The sequence below is a fragment of the Poecilia formosa genome, unplaced genomic scaffold (assembly GCF_000485575.1).
Source record: "Poecilia formosa unplaced genomic scaffold, Poecilia_formosa-5.1.2 Scaffold242, whole genome shotgun sequence".
Lineage (NCBI taxonomy): Eukaryota > Metazoa > Chordata > Actinopteri > Cyprinodontiformes > Poeciliidae > Poecilia > Poecilia formosa.
The window spans coordinates 915,567-932,695 of NW_006800181.1; the positions used below are offsets into that span (position 1 = coordinate 915,567).

At 37.4% G+C, this 17,129-nt stretch overlaps 1 protein-coding gene across 4 annotated transcripts; it reads left to right on the plus strand.

Moving 5' to 3' along the window:
• Positions 1-1,239: 1,239 nt before the first annotated feature.
• Positions 1,240-16,624, plus strand: LOC103150118 (CD276 antigen homolog). 4 transcript variants are annotated; one of them, XM_007569590.2, is made up of 9 exons: positions 1,240-1,375; positions 8,426-8,502; positions 8,619-8,951; positions 10,509-10,805; positions 11,537-11,674; positions 12,886-12,921; positions 14,310-14,348; positions 14,444-14,491; positions 14,578-16,624. In XM_007569590.2, exons 2-8 carry the CDS (start codon positions 8,436-8,438, stop codon positions 14,488-14,490), a joined length of 957 nt encoding a protein of 318 aa, XP_007569652.1. In that variant the 5' UTR covers positions 1,240-1,375; positions 8,426-8,435; the 3' UTR covers position 14,491; positions 14,578-16,624. The 4 variants fall into 4 exon arrangements, with proteins under 4 accessions (XP_007569652.1, XP_007569654.1, XP_016535927.1 ...); XM_016680441.1 differs by lacking the exon at positions 1,240-1,375 and adding an exon at positions 1,596-1,620; XM_007569591.2 differs by lacking the exon at positions 1,240-1,375 and adding an exon at positions 6,123-6,363.
• The last annotated feature ends 505 nt before the right edge of the window (positions 16,625-17,129 follow it).

The window sequence follows — 17,129 nt, forward strand, 5'->3', positions numbered from 1 at the left end:
TTCATTCCAGTCTAAAACTGCTGTCATGTTCAGCCGTTCCAAAGAAGATGAGGAAGGTGAGGTAAAATGTTGCCAAACTCGGTTCCATTGTCTCTCACCTGTACTCAAAATAACTAGAGCTTTTGTTTCACTGCATCTAGATTACAGATTACGGTAATGAATTTTACGTGTGCCAAACCCAGAATCTCCCCAGACCGGTTGCATGTTTTTCCAGAATCCATCTGTCGAGCTTCTGACAAAATGTAGTTACAATGTTGGCTTCCTGTGTGTTTTGTTGTGTGTTTCAAGGTTCTTGTTCTGATTTGGACTCGAAGTCTCGGAGATCAGCAGGCACTGGGTTATAATGGAGGACCTCCGTTTAGTTCCCTGAGGACCACACTAAACTGAAAACAAAAGGAAACTGAACCTTTTCTGAATCAGAGGCTCCAGGACTCTGGATCTCTCTTCTTTGAACTCAGGGAGCAGCAGAGATCACTCTGTGGGAGAAATGTGCTACTTAAAATCGTTTGGTACATTTTTGCACAAAAAAAAAAAAACACCCAGCTGTTTTCTCCTATTAAGTTGACTTAGTTGATGATAAGTTGACTTAATAACCTCTTGATTATTAATTCTTTACTTAAGAATTATTCTTTATGTAAGTAATGCCAGCCAAGCCCAGTCCCTCTCCTTGCAACCCAAGCGGCGCACCATCACTTTGGTCTGCTGGTCTTACTGCACTGTACAATGACTGCTGGAAAAGACAAGTGTTTTTGTTCTTGGCTTACCATTCAGAAACTGCATTCTTTGTTTCTTCGTCTGGGTCTCAGTGTTGTACAATTGTGCATCAGTTTGCAGCCACTTTCCCATGTGTAAAGTGCGAGTGTATAAGAAAAAGTCTGAATGTAAATGTTGAGTAAGGGAGCTTATTTGGAAATATATTATAAAGTGACAAGAAGCTTTATCTGAAACAGCTCATTCTGAAAGGAGTTCAAGATACAGTTGAACAAAGTCAAATCTCATTATTTGAGTGATTTGTTGCAAAAATTGTAATGAAACATGATTTTTTTTATAGTTCACAAACCAATCCTAACTTTTTTAAAGAAGCATAATAGGTCCCTTTAGTCTGTCCAGATAAATTGGTTTATTGTCACTGCCCCCCCGCCCCCAAGCCCCCTTTGACAGCACCTGGTGGTGACGCCAGTGTGGACAGCCCTGTTTATATTCAAGCAAATATTTTCCATCTGCTGTATTTTATTATATTATGGGATGGAGACAAGCCAACCCCCATGAGTTTACTCATACTGAAAGTGAAACTAAGAACAACATAGGCTACGAGCTGCAGCTGCCGTGTCATTATCATTCATGTAGAACTCACGGGTTGACAGAGGAGCTTGTGGTAAGTTTATTAGATTATATATATTGTTTTTTGAATGATACACCGCTGTGGTATGTGTTATACGGTCCATACGTTTGACTCCACGCTGAGGCACACAGTGTGAGGTGGCTGAAGTGTCGAGGGAAAGAAAAGACGCCGTAAACAGCGTGTCGTTAAGTGCAGTCCACGTCGCTAACCGTCGGGGTTTTTATTTAGACCTTGACAGTGAAACTCTGACTTCGTGTCTCCGAAGCCCTACACAAGCCGTACGTTTTTACATTCGCTTTTTATTCTGGTTAATAAAAATTCGGCCTGTCGACTGAAAACTCCGTTTCGGTTTTTCTTTTGATATATAGTGACTAGATTTTAAGTCGGTCACTTGTCTGAAGGCGCCATTTATAAGCGTGTACACATTTTATTAAACAAAAGGGCTCCTATTCTCAGTTTTAAATGTATTCAAATGTTACATTCAAATGTTGAATGCTTTGCATCGACTGCTGGTTAGAGCTGTGTCGTTTGTAATGTGGAAACTTTATTCTTGTCAGCCTTTAAATGCCAACGAAAAAGAAACAAAATCATGATACAGGTTTAATAAATACAGCTTATCTTTGCGCATGTCACTTATTTTACAGTAAAATGTAGGTTTCGATTCACATTTTAATAAAGTAAACCAAAAAAAAAAAAATCCATTTTACTCTTTTTAGTTATAGTTCACCTTTCTAGAGCAATTACAGCATTTAGATTACAATTTTGTAATTAGCATAAATGCAATAAAGAGAAAAAAAGGCAAATGTTTTGTTATACCATTCTCTGATCTCTGTTCCGTGTTGTGGAATTGAAAGCTAACTTTAGAAACATTTTTCCATCCTGGGAAAAAAAAAACAAACTACTTTACATGTACAACACTCTATTTGTTGTTGATATACTTACATAAAAACAACTTCGTTAGTGCGTCACAGAGTACTACCTGCAGGACAGCCAGGTATCTACCTGCCTGCAGGTGGCGTCCCAAGTTCCCAGACTATCAGTTTGCTGCTCCAGAGTTTTTAAGCAGATGGATTGAAATACAAGGTGTCCTACATTTTGATAGCAATGATTTCTTAGTTTTTTTTAAAATAAAGAAATATTTTTCTGATTTGTTCAATTTTGTGAGCTACAGTTTAGTTACTTCAAGTACATTGCAGTCTAGTAGAAACGGTCTATGAATGATAATCAGAAAAGTCAAATAGGGACATACTACATAGCTTTTAATTGGTGACATATATATTTCAGTCTAGCTACATGTTTTCTACCTGAATGGGAGAAAATATTTCATTTTTTATTTGCCTAAGGATTATTTAAATTATAAGAAAGTGTTGAGGAAATCTATCATAATTCAGGTTTTTTTTCCTTATTTAAATTTTTATTAAAGCTTATATGACTTTTTGACTGCATTTCCAATTTAAATCTGTTAATAATAATAAGGCAAACTTCTGTTTTGTTGGTTTTCCAGTTTCATCTGACCATGTAAAAATCGTTTTGCACCGTTTCTAGATGCTTCTGGTTCTTTGTGTAAAATGGTTCTGTCCCTCGGTGCCAAAACAGTCGGCACTGTTGTTGTTGTCTGTCTTGTCTGGTTCTGTTGTAGACCGACATTTTCTGCAGGGTGCAATACATCTCTCGTCTGATAGTCATGCAATAATTAGGTGAAGAAAACTGAAGGATTGAGGATGTAATTTGGCCGCCATTTCTCTTAAATTAAAGATACTATATGAAACATGTTCTAGTAGTAGGTAGGACTCCCAGGGTTAAAAGTATAGCCATTCTTTGTGCTGCAGTGAGATCATTTGTTTTTACAAACTCCATGGTGTGAACGACCTCCTGATCATGTGGGAAAGAAATCAGATTACTCCAAACAGACAATGGGGATTGTGCAGATGTATGTTCTCAAGAGATAGCTCCAATCTTGACATGTCCCATGCACACAGCTGCAGCGTCTGGAGTTTCCTCATTCAAATATCACTCCTTATAAAAGAGGCTGCTCATTCTTGACCTCTTAACTTGGCGAGGCCAGTGTTCTCACACTCTGGTCTCCGAAGAATTACAATATGCTTGTGGATACTTTTGCTTACATGGAGGGGCCTGTCTCTGCTCCATGTGTGCTGGTGGGACATTGACGCATAACGCTAAACAGAAACATTTCACCACTGAGATGTGAGGACAAGAGGGTGCTTAATTTTAATGGTTCTCATTAAGAGCAAAAATGCTGACTTGCCTCTGGTTGCTGAAATGCTGATATTCCCTCCTTGATTGTGTGGTTTCTGTCCTCCCTTTACGACAAGATCTGCAGTTTGTGATGCGGACTGTTTTTCTATGTAGCTGTGATCTTTTCGGAGGGTTAAATTGAGTCGTGTGACGTTGACATGTTAAAATGTAAATCTGCATGCACAGAAATGAGTTCCAGGATCAAATCCAGCCAGTAGAAATTAAAAAAAAAAAATTCCTCCCCACATACACACCCCGTTTAATTAAACTCGTGAGGATGGAAAAATTCAAGAGAACTTTCTCTTTCAGAATGACTGTACTAACGGATGAACTTGTCAGATAAAATGACCTTGTTTATGCAGAGCTGGTCAGACTGGTTCATATAGAACTTGATAGGGAAGGTTATTTACTGTATGAATCTTTTGTCAAAGCATATTTTTTGTTGAACCTGAGTTTAAAACTGACGAGGGACACTATGAAGTCCAAATCCTGCCTGACCGTGCATTTCTCAGCGAGGCACTGCAAATTTGACCCAGTTCTGGAACTTCTTTTCTTTTTGTTTGACAGAGAAAATTCTTTTTGAATGTAAAAATAGACATCCTGGCGTTCTTTCTGGTGAATTATGATGTAATGAATGATGATGTTTCTGGAGAAACATCCTCTTTATTTACATCCTTTACTTTCAGAACCCTGTATTTTTATGCGAAGTAGGAAGTTTTGTGTTTCTGGTGTGAAGTGTGTTAGGACTTCATAAGAATTTCTCCTGGTGTCTTTGTTCAGTAAAGTTCCAGATTAGTTTAATCTCAGTCACTGAGTCTAATCTGAGACAGACCAAGTGGACTTCTACCTTACTGGAACCACTCCAGTTTAAAAACATCACTGCTGTTAATGCTGACACTGTGTTATAAAACTATTGGTTGTTTTTTTTTTTTTTTTTTTTTTTACAGAGAAGCTTATAATTATTTACAAAGGGAATGAAGATAGAAGACAGTGATTGATTTTCCTGTGTGAAACATACAGAGAACTGAACATGTAGCTTTTCAGGTCACGGTTTGCAGTAAAAGTATAAAATCTTATTCAGCGCTATAAGGGAGTGCTATTTTACAAGTATTGATATTATTTTATTCCACATGTCAAAGTTCCTCTGACTGAAAATACTTTGCATGTTCTATTCTAAGCACGTTTCACACAGTAATATAAACTGCTAGCTGCATTTCCAGTCTAGCTACTGTTGTGACAGTGGTTTAACCACTTCTCACCTTACTTCATAAACCCTGAACTGTTTCTTCAATAGTCTTCGTCAGATGTATTTAGCTGTGTGGGACTCCTATAGAGTTGGCTTCATCAAGCTATCTGATACTTAGTTCTGTAAACACTTGACCTGAGAGTCATATTTTCTGTTTGTTTCTGTCAGGATCATTGAATTACAGTCACCAAAGTGCATGGTGATAAAAAACCAGCTGAGTCCCATAATTTTATAACAGTAAACAACAATAAAAGTCAGGCGCATCTTCTAATTCGCTTACAGAATCTCTCTCCTCCATCTTACGACAACCCATTCCTTCAACTCATGGTTTGTCTCAGAGGGACAAAAAAAAAATGCGGTCCATGAATCGATGGATATCAATGGCGCCTTGGTATGTGATAAAGAGATGTTTGAGGAAAAACAACTGTGAAAACAAAGAACTGAAGAAGGGCTTGCGACTTGGCCTGTTGATGCTTGTTGGAAGACGTTTGGAGGGCAGGATTTGTCCTTGCTTTTGAGAAAATTAAACCCTTCACAAAAGACTCATGTTGATATAAAACGAAAAAAATGTTCCTTTGCTTCACATTGGTCCAGTAACTCTTTATGGGAGCTGAAAGGTAGCTCTTGCCACCATTCAAGCAAGTTCCTTCATGGAAATCGGGAAGCAAATCTCAAAAGCTTTTGGTTTATTTCATTTACGGGTGGGAAATGTCAGTCATCTGGAGTCGCCTTTATTGATAGTCATAACTCGGTGACAAAGTGCAGATCTGAGTTTTGATAATAGATTTACCTATGTGAGGTCTCAAAGAAACATATCTGGAACACTTTTTTTTTTAAATTACAGATTTCACTTAATAAGTCGCAAGTCACAATGTTTTTTTGTACATATTGAGAGGTTTGTTTTTCTCTCCTTGAGGTTAGTTAAATCTGTCATGTTATCAAAAACACTGTAATCTTGTCTAAAATCTTAAGAAGAATTTTTTCCAGTTATTTTTTTTTCCTTTCAGTTTTAAGATTTATCGTTCTCATGAAATCATGAAAGGTTGTGCCAGTATGAAACTCTCATGGTTTGGTGACCTTGTTAAAAATATGATTGTATCACTCACACCAAAATGATGTTGGGATTTTATTGACCTACATGAAGCGATCAGATCGGATCCCTAATCACTGCTTGTTCTGGAGACACTTCCAAATCGCAACGCCTTGCAATAAACTCAGAGTTGATCAGATAAGAACTGACTTCACCATAAACCAAAACCTAAGTCCTAAAACCTTGCCTGTGGAGATCCTCGTCCAACAGAGACATCCGCGTGAATTGTTCCCCTCCTGGTCTGTTGGATGAAGAAAGGACTTTTACAACTTTTGAAGAGAACATTTAAAGAGTAGCTACTTGTGTGTCTGGCACTCTAAAGTTCTGGAACCTCTGCCCAAGCCGACTGTTTCAGAGGTCTAATCTTCTCCTGGACCGGTAACCAGACGTTTTGAATCTGAGTGAGTCTGAGCAACTCACAAAAATAAGGTCAGGTTTTCCAATTTAGCTTGGGCTAAAAAAAGACAATATTGTCTCGTTTTTTTCACATGTTGTCAATGCCTCTTGCTGAAGTGTGCTGATGTACGGTGTCATGATTATTATTATCTTTGTGACTGTTTTTCCTGATCATATGCTGTGATACGTTGAAGGGATTTGCATCTTGAGCAGAGTTTAAAAACGTAATCATCTCTGCACCGTTTCTCCTGTCTTTCTTTGCCCCCTTTTTCACTGTTATTATTATTTTCTACATTCTCATGCAGTGCCAAAGCCACAATCCTTGGTTTAATTTTTCCATTAGGCCTGGGCACATGGTTGAGTTTTATGGCTCCTTTTTTCAAAGTATTGGGTAGCTATTTAGGAGAGCCTTGACCTGCTTTTGGTTTCCTTTACCTCATCTCTCTCTCAGCAGGGGCACACACTGATTTCTTGTAGTGTGCTTTCTGCAGATGTTTTCCCTTTTTCTTTTCTTTCTTGTTTTAATTAGTCAATTAGTTTTGAAGTTATTTGTCAGTATTCCATTTCATTTGGTCATAGTTTGTTCATTAATCTGATTTCATCTCCACTTTATCATTCCATATAAGCAATTTCTTGTTGTCTTTTCCATCAATAGTTACACTGCAAGCGAAGTAAGTTATTTACGGGATAGTTCAGCTTTAAAGTTGGACTATTTTGTCAATAAATTCTCAGACTTAATTTGAAATAAGCGTGGCAGTGATCATTCCTTGTTGTGTGAAGAGTTTCTCCTGCCGGTAGTCTGAATTCACTCCTTCACGAGAAACTGAGAAGTTTAACTAAAGACACTTTATCGTTAATAATAATTAATCAATTATAAGTGATTCATTATAACAGTCAATAATTACTTAAACCAAACATTCATGGAAATTATGATTCCCAACGATGGAAAGCATAAATAAATGTGTAACATGACCTCGTTGCTGTTATTTGAAAAGGGCAAGTGAAAAATTAATCCTTCAGCAGCAAAAATAATGTATCAGTTTTAGTTGTCATAACACTTAACTGAGTGTAAAAAAAGTGATATCAGTATGTTAATATGCTGGGCTATCTGCTGATCTATATTCCACTTGTAGTTTGCCAACTGTAGTTATCTCAAAAAGAGTGATGGGTGGCCCTGCTATAAATCAAGTCAAGTTTATTTGTATCGCACATTTCAGCAAGAAGACAAGTCAAAGTGCGCTACATGGTAAAAAAAGAAAAAGAAATGTTACATTACAGTGGCAGAAAAAAAGAGAGATAATCAAAAATTGTCTTCCAGATTGGAATAAATCTCTGTTCCACTTTCCACAATCAAAGGTCACTCTAAACAAGCGTTTCAGCATTTATTTGGAAATTTGTTTCATAAAAACTGAAGGCTGCTGCCCCATGTTTGATTCTGGTTCTGGGGTGCAGAGTAGACTTCAACCAGAAGACCAGAAAGGTCTGGAAGGTTGATGTAACAAAAACAACAGGCCTTTAGTGTGGTTTGGTGCTAAACCATTCAGTGATTTAGAAACAAACAAAAATAATTTTAAAGTCTATCTGAGCTACAGGAAGTCAGGGTAACAACTTGGTCTGATGAGCTCTTTTCTAGCGTTAGTGAGTCAAGTCCATTTCTCTTTTTCTTGTAAGTGAGACAAAAGTATGGTAGCAGTCTTTCTGTCTGCTGTCCAGCAGTGCACAGCAACAGCTTGGAGATGAGAAACACTGTTTTACTTTGCCTCATAAAACCTGAAAATACGACAGTCATTCCTTCACCCCAGTAAGATAAATAGCTTGAGTGGAAATTTTCGTGGTTTTGAAACCGTATTTCTGAACATCTTGGCGTTGCGTCTCCTGAGTTGGTCAGTTTCATTACTTTCCTTAGTCACAAAATTTTTTACAATCCGTAGACATGAGCTATAGACTTATTTCGTCCTAATCTTATCTTCGTGCCCTTTATGTGGTGAGGTCAACAGATGTCTGACAGGTGCCTTTTCACACCCTTTGCACATTCAATTCTCAGCTTCATTAATCTTTAACAGTGAACTTAATTGATTTGGTTATTTTATTTCAGGTAAAAAGACATGGCCTCCCGTGCTCCACTCTTCCTTTTGGTCATTTGCTTCTGTTGCTGTTCAGGACATGCAAAATGTAAGTTTAAGCAAATGAAACATTAATTTGTTTAACAGAGATTTAAAAATACTTCAGAAATGCTTCAGATGATTGATTTAACTTTCTGTTTCATTTTTGCTTTTTCCTGTCTGCAGCCTTCATCAAGGTGGTATGTGATACAACAATCACTGGTCAGGTCGCCCATCAGTCTATGCTGACCTGCAAGGTTGAAACCACGCAAGAAATACCCGATTTAAACATTGCTGTGGTTGTCTGGAAAAAGCCAGGAGATGATCAGTTCCTGTCAGCTCTTGATAGGAGACCTGACAAAAAAAATAAATTCCCCCCCGGCTACAAGGTTACCTTGAACGACAGGACCGTATCTTTGGTCATCACCGACCCTAAAGTGAAAGACGAGGGAGTCTATAGCTGCCTGGTGATGACAGACAGTGGTAACGCCGAAACGACAACACACTTCAAAGTGACAGGTGACAATAACAGATTACTGTTTTAAGAAGCAAATCCAGGTATTTAAAAAAAAAAAATCTGAATATCGTTGCGACACTGAATCTCATACTTTATATAAACTCATTACAAACAGAGTGAAATATTTCAAGCCTTTATTCATTCTAATTTTGATAATTATGTTTTACAGATAAAAAGCCAAAATGTAGTGTCTCAGAAAATTGGAATATTTGGAGAAAGTTCAATGTTTGAAACTTTTAGAAAAAACCCTAATCAGCAAAATCACTCAAAACATCCACAAAGCCTTTAAATGTTTTCCCACTTTAGGTCAGTACTCTGTCATGGGGAATACTGCTGACTGGACAAACGTCCAGAGGACAGTTAATGACACCCTCCACACAGAGGTTAACCCACAAAAGGCCATAGCTAAAGAAGCTGTTGTTTTCCAGAGTTCCTTAGTCAAGCATATTCCTGGTTACCAAAAGTTAAGTGGAAGTAAAAATGCATTTGGAAACAGTCCCATTCACAAATTTGGGGAAGTGGACTGAGGCTGGAGTCAGCACATCCAGCTCAACTAGTATAGGAAAATCCTATAAATTGGCTACAAATGTGGCATATCTTGTGTCAGGCCACTCCTGAACCAAAGACACAAGAGGCGACATTAGAAACGTCTAATCTGGGCTAAGAAGAAGAAAACTGGACTGTTGCTCTGTGGTCTAAAGACCTCTTTTCAGACAGAAATAAATGTAGCATTTCATTTGGAAATCAAGATCCCAGAGTTTGGAGAACAAGTGGAGAGATAAAGAATTCACTGTTGTTGAAGTCCAGCGTAAAGTTTGTAGATGGACGAAAACCCGCTGTTCGTCCTGCTTCACTGGATATGTGTTACTGTTCTTGATTGGCCCAAAAACTGGCCTGACCTGAACCCTGTGGAGAACCAGTGGGTGTAGTCAAGTGAGCTGCATTGTTGGGCTTACCTTACACCTACGCAATGCCACAGGCTGATCTTTTACATGCCATGCCGCAATGACGCAGTAGTTCATGCAAAAGGAGGCCCAACCAAGCATTAAGTGCATAGAAATAAAGATTCTATTCAGAAACCTGGATTTTTTGATATTATACAATATTCAAATTTTCTGATCCACACTATTTTTGTTTAATTTTCTGTCAGCCAAAATACTCAAAAGTGCAAGCGCAAAAAGCTTTCAAAAAGTTAGCTCTTTGTGTTATTAATCTACATGAGATTTACTTTCTGATATTAATGACAAAATATTTTGAACTTTTTTTTTTTTTTACAAAATTCAGATTTTTTTAGATATACCTGTACATTAGTTATATCATTAGTTATATCATTATATATCATTAGTTATTTTTGAATAATTTTCTTCAGTCCTTTGGCTCTCTAGTTAAGCTGTTTTGCTGCGTCTTAATTTTTTTGACAAAATTTTGTGTTATAATTTTAAAGCTCTGATTACTTGTCGAAAATGATCGTACTCAAATGTCATCCAGATTCTATCAATCCTATTTGACTGGGCTATCAGTGTTCAATGTCATTTTTGTGTTTTACTTTGCTTTTGCAGCCAAATATGAAGCCCCATCTGTGGACAGCATCGACGAGAAAGTCGTTCCAAATGCTCACAAGTCTCTGATTTGTAAGGCTACTGGCGGCTACCCAGAAGGCAAACTGCGCTGGTTTGATGAAAAAAAAACGGAGTGGACAAAAAGCGCAGAGCCAACAATAGTGAACCAAACAGAGGATGGTCTGCTTGAAATCTCCAGCAAGCTGCCTTTGATGAAATTATCCACCTCTGACGAGTACACCTGCGTGGTCTACAATGCCAGCGATGGCAAAGAGGGCTCAGCTACGATAAGAACAGGTAATTTAATTAATGGTATTTTTTGCTACAAACACAGATAAAAACACACAACATCCTTTGCAAGAGCTAAATTATGTACCTTTAGTCACATGCAGAGCTGTAACAAACACATTTTGGTTAAAGATTGCTCAATCCAGGACTTTATCTTTGGGAGGTTGAGGCAAGGTTTAATGTTCCAACAGAAAACACAACTGTAAAGGAGTTGTAGATCGTCCAAAAACAGTCCTGTAAATGTTCAGCTGCAAAACCAGAAGTTCAACAAAACAAAACGACTAAAAACGGAGCTCTTACCGTGCTGAATTAGTTTCTCTTTAAAGCCGCAAGATGGTTTCTTTCTGTCCGTATGATTGCTTGTCTCTTCAGACACAAATAAGTAAACAGACATGCGGATACATGTCCTGATCAGGTGTTTCTGCCAATCCAAACTATAAAGATTTGCCACAAAGGTGAAGCAAGACAGCGCATGCCAGATGAGACAGGGTAACACTTTATGGAAAAACTGTTCTATCTCTTCCTAATGGAAAAGCTTTTCTGAATATAGACGCTATCTAAACTGTAATCTAAATTTTTACAGCTGCCACACAACTTGGTATCTGTTCAACTGTCTGAAACAACAGTGCAGCAACAATGCAGCTGTTAGCCGCCATCCATCTGTATTTGTTTCTATTGACGTAGCACACTCTGTTATGACATGTACTTGAAAGCTTTTACTGTTTTCTGTCATAATACAGACGATCCAGATCATGATCCTTCCACTCAAAATCCTTCGAAGACATCACTTTCAGCAATAATTGCTCCAGTCTTGGTCATCGGGTCGCTGATTGTGGGGTTGCTGTTGGCACTGTTAATCTGCAGAAGACGTTCCCAACGTGAGTATATGTTTGATATTTGGATTGAGGTTTGAAATAAAGATAAATGACATCTAAAGAAGCTCAGCTGAGACTTTTACAGTCCTGCTTTTGGGACAGTCTGTGGGGTATTGGTGGGATGGGTACCTCGTATATGGAGGCTGTTAAGGGTTCCAGTCCTCACCTTGGATCCTTTCCTGCATGTCTTCCCCCAGTTTGTCTGTGTCTGTCTCCTGTCTGATTATTGTGAATAAAAACAACCATTTCCACTAAACCTTAAATCAGGATAGGGGAAAAGAAAACTTCTCCAGTAGATGACATGTCTGGCTTCATTTAAAGATAAAAAAACACATATCTAAAATATTTATATATATTATAATTGAGGTTTAGTTTTTACATACCCTTTACAGTCTTTACAGCCTTACAAATCTCCTCCTTTTTTCCATGACTGCTAAAGTTTCATCAATTCTCCCACAGATGTTGCTTAAGATCTAAGAGGCAAACCTCAGAATGTCGTCTGACAACTGTAGCAATTAATTTGGTTGAGTTTCTTTGAAGTCTGTTCAGTTGAAACAGCATTGCCAGTTCACATATGAGTTATTTGGAACAGAGTTTACTGGAACTCTTTTATATTCATTGAAACATATTTTTGAGTATTTGTTGTCACAGTTTTAACTTAAGTTTACCATATACCTTGTACTCACTATCTTAATACAATTGGCAATTTTTAAACATACCAATAATATGACATTGGTAGCAGCTTAAAAGACAAGTCCAGAGGTCATTTCTGGCCACTTTATTTTCTTGTGCCAACTTATTTAACAAGAGTCTGTTAAAATAGACAATCGTAGTTCAGAGTCAAAGAGGTTACGTTACTGGGCCTGATACAATTGCAGTTAATTTTTATTGCACTCTTTAAAGCCGATGTGCTCAGCAGGGGGTCGTATTTCATCACTTCCTTCTCAAAAACAATAAAAGAACTACGAGGAAAGGTTGATTGCAGGAAAGACTTGCATAACAACTGAAAAGTGACCATTCAGGTTAGGAAAGTACCTCATATTGTCACACAGTATGAAGCAGCTTGAGGGCCAGAAACTTTTCCTGATTTGAAACTTTACTGTAAACATTGTTTTTGTTGTTAAAGGTTGGCTAAAGTTATCAACATGGTAGATAGATTTTGCACTGAGTGTATACCCTCTGTCATATTTTGCCTTTTTTCAAATGTCTGACAGAAAAAAACCGGAGGCCCTCAACCGCTCCTCTTATGGGTACGTCCATCTTTGGACAAACTGTTACAGCTCTTCCTATTCTTTTCCAAATGGGCATAAATGGCTAACACTAAGTTAAAGATGGAGGTCGTTTCTGTACTTATTTCTGATACTTCTGCCAGTTCTTTAAATTAATTTGCATTGAGACCTGTTGAGCCACCAAATGTTGCATGTCGTTAGGGTTCATCTAGTTAAGCAGTATTGTGAAGATTCGGGATGTTTCCAGTCAAGGTTAAATCATACTTACATTCCAGTCCTGTTGCAGCATGTGAGAACTTTGTGTGAATCATGTGCTCGTCATTAACCAGCTATCTCTTCTATCCTTGGACTAAATCCAGCTTTTTTACTTAAACTAATAGTTTGGGACTTTTAAAGTAAGATTCTGCTGAAAGCTATAACAGTCTTATTTTCAGCAGATCACTCAGCTGAAGCTAATGGCTAGTGGCTAAGACTTTATACAGTTTATGCTAACATTGTTTATGCTAACTCTGGTTTTGCTTTGGCATTGGGCAGTTATTTACAAATATCCATTTTTCTGTGTGAAACATGACCTGGGAACAGAACCGCGCCTCCTTTTAGGAGAAAATGTAGGCGCCTGTGGCTTGGATGAATCAATACAATGTCTGGAGTGTTTGGTGCAATACAAGCTAAAGGTTGGGATCAAAAATGTGTTTTGTGAGTTTTAGGTTCTTGGATGTGATGGCAGACAAGTTAAATAACATTTTCTAAAGAACACTTAAGTAGTGTGGAAGAAACGGTTGCAGCCCCTTTACTGTAAAGTGTTTCAATAAAATTTTGCGAATCAGTTACTAGCATCTACGTCATAAAATGGTTGCCTCCTCTTGCATGATATTTGAGCACATAAAACTTACAAAACAGATTTGTTTTGTTTTAAATACGCAGATATATTTAAAAACAGACTTATTTTTAAATATATTGAGCTCTGTTGCAACAAAAAAAAACTCATTCAAACCGTAGCACCTACTTTTCCCTAAAAAAGAGGTACAGCTGTTTGTAGAAGTGAGTCGACATTCATTCCATCTTGTCTCAGACTCTTCTTCTTTTGAATTTTAATTTATTTCATATTGGTGTTACTGCCCCCAACTGGTGCAAAGTTATATGCAGTCTTAAAAAAAACAACAACAAAAAACAGGAAGGAATGTCTGTAGTAATGGTAGCTGAGGGTTAGAGTTATTTACAGGTAAGTTAGTAAGTGCTTAACCTTTACTGTGTATGTCATGATATCCATAAGGACTTTTTCTCCGTGCTCAGGCTTCAGGTGCTGTGGGATCTGTCTGTGTTTGTTTACCTTAAACTTTAAGTGGTTGTGGGTTCACATTTACTTTCTACAGCTGCATATTCTTATAAAATTTCACACTTTCTTTCAGGGACACATGACATGGTTCCCAACACAGATCAAGTAATCGGTAAGCATGCCAATGTTAAAAGAATCCATTGAATGTATTTGGTTTATATCATTTCACACATTTACACTGAATTTAAATAATACTCCTGTCTGCAGATCCACCTCCTCCTTACTGTGAAGAATTCAAAGACAACATGGCCTAAGGTAATACTTAAACTGTAACTGAAAATACAGTTTATTCCTACACAGTTTTTAGTAAATTTCATAAATCTCCGTCTTTTTCTTTGCAGGAAACCCAACGAGCTGCATTTATGTATTCACTTTCTACAAACCTCCAAAATTAGCATTTTCTTCTTTGCTAACCTCCACCTTCATGATACAACTTTCTTTACAATGTAAAACTGTGCATAGTCAGGGATAACTTGTACTGTGATTCACTAGTAAATTCACAATTAATCTGAACATACCAGAAATATTGTTAAAGAGAGATTAAATCAAGTCTGAAAACAGGATGGGCCAGTTGAGTGGAGAAGAAGCTGAAAGGAAGGGGGTACAAATTTATGCCCAGATATGTGAAAACAACACAAAGCGGGATACTGGATTATAGTTATTACAGAAGGTCTCGGTCCAAGCAGAGATGTGGCAGCTGTTCAGGGAAATATGAGAAGACAGACACGTCTGAGTTTAGCCCACATCGAATAGCCTTTGGCAGCTCAGCAGAGTTTCATGTTTTTTGTGATATTATGTAAGAGCTACGCGAAAAGCACTGAATCAGGTCAGAGGGCAGTTGTGAGTATAACTACTCACAACTATGTATGTGCATTGTACACTCACAATGCTCTGCACATACAGACAGATTATGCGTGTGTGTGTGTGTGTGTTTAGATGAGCAGTCCTTTCAATTTTGTCATTTTATTTCTCTTAAAGATGGAAAACTTTGAAAAGTTTTTTTAAATTTTTTTTAAGAATGCATCTCTATAGCCAACTGTCCAGCAAAGTTTTCTCTGACGGGAGGTAGTACTTCATTCAGAAACATTAGTCGTGCACTACTAGACAAAAACTGGGTTTGTAACCTGTAAACCAAAGATAATTTCTCTTCTGTGAAATGAATTGTGTCTGCAGCTGCTGCTTCATGTGAACTATTAAACTGTGCCAACACTCTTTCCTGTTCCTTAGAAAAAATGTACCATTTCTTTGAAAATGACTGATGTGCTTGTTAAAGTTTTGTGGAGTAAATCACTATTAAATCAAAGTAAAGTCCATGTCAGTCTTTGGTGAAAGCTTGGCTTTTGTTTGTGTGATGTTGTATTTAGTACCAGATTTCATATCCTTTTTCTTTCTCCCGAAAAGATATCACATGATGGCCCATTATCTTTGTAGAAAAAAACAAAAAGCTCTTCTTCCCTAAAGCCAAAAGGATTGTCTTTTGTGCATTAATGTGAAACTGCACTTATGTAACCTTTAATTTGATATCTTTTCTCCATCATTGGTCTGGTTTCATTCTTTTTGCTACATTCTACAAAGAGGATACAGAACCAGTGTTGACTTATTGTACAGATGTTTTTATAGTCAAAGGCAGGATGCAGGAGGTTTGCAGGTCTACTTATGAAAACAGCCCTAGCAGAGGGCTAGGGCTGTTTTACTGATAAACTGCAGGTTTATCAGTAATTTTAAACAGTAATGATTAACACTGTAATGAAAACTACAATAAAAACAATAAAGGTTTCAGGTTTTTATTTAGTTTGGGGTTTTTTTGGCTGGTTTTTCATGTGGGTTGATTTTTATATTGTGTTTTCATGACTTTATCCTGTTTATACACCGGGTCAATAATCACAAAGCTCTAACCATTATTTCATCACATGATTTAATATCTACTGTAAAAATGTTTTTAGCGTGATTAAGGTAAAATTAAAACTTTTGTTGATGAAAATACATATATTTTTATATTGTGCTTTGATGATTTTAGGAAGTTTTAAGCAGTTCTCTTTATATTCAGTTCATTGAGTACTAGCAGGATGTGCTAAAAGTCCCATCTAACTATCATGCTGACAAAGTGCTCTTCACATGCGTCCTTCTGTTTTTTCTTTAAACATGTTTTGGTCTGTTTGTGTTATTTTTAATTAAAGTATGTTCCTGGGTTTTCCCAGTGTTCACCAGGGACTCAGAGTTGCCATCTGTCTTATCCTGTAATCAGAATGATCCTTTTGGTTTCTCTTCTTTCTTTACTTTCTCTTTTCACAGAAAGGGTCTTCATGTGGGTCCCATGCTTGTACAGCTCTCACTGCTTTTTATGTGCAATGCTTTATTTGGAAATGACAATTAAAAACTTAAATAATGTTTAGCTTGTCTTATTGGTTTGATTTCAGACACACAAATAAAGGATACCAAGCATAATGTCGAGTCAGCTCAAAATTTAAATATTACCGTTAATCAAAATTTAGAGTCCGGTTGGAGAGACAAAACCAATAAAGTGACGTTTTCCAAAGTAAATATAATATTACATCCACATATTACACATGGACACCTTGTTTGGGTCTTGGGCCGCATCGTCTCCTTGTGGCTTCAGAAAGACTAATGACTATATGAACTTGTTTTTCGAACTCACTTTCCTTATGTGACCCGTTTTACAAAAGGGGTCACACTTTATGTGACAGTGAGTCACATAAGGACTTACTGTCCTTATGTGACCCGTTTTACAAAAGGTCCTTCTGTTTGTCTAGACGCTACATCACTCATATCAGGAAGATCTCGGCTTCGTCGTGTCACTGAGGCATAAAGATATGACCTGCTTTCAGACTTTACATGAGCAAATCATTGAGTGGACAGACCTTTCTTCCTGCAG

Coding starts and splice junctions, on each gene's coding strand:
- LOC103150118 (XM_007569590.2), top strand. CDS start 8,436: ATGGCCTCCCGTGCTCCACTCTTCCTTTTGGTCATTTGCTTCTGTTGC. Junction 11,675..12,885: donor CTGCAGAAGACGTTCCCAAC/GTGAGTATATGT, acceptor AATGTCTGACAG/AAAAAAACCGGAGGCCCTCA. Junction 14,349..14,443: donor CAACACAGATCAAGTAATCG/GTAAGCATGCCA, acceptor TCCTGTCTGCAG/ATCCACCTCCTCCTTACTGT.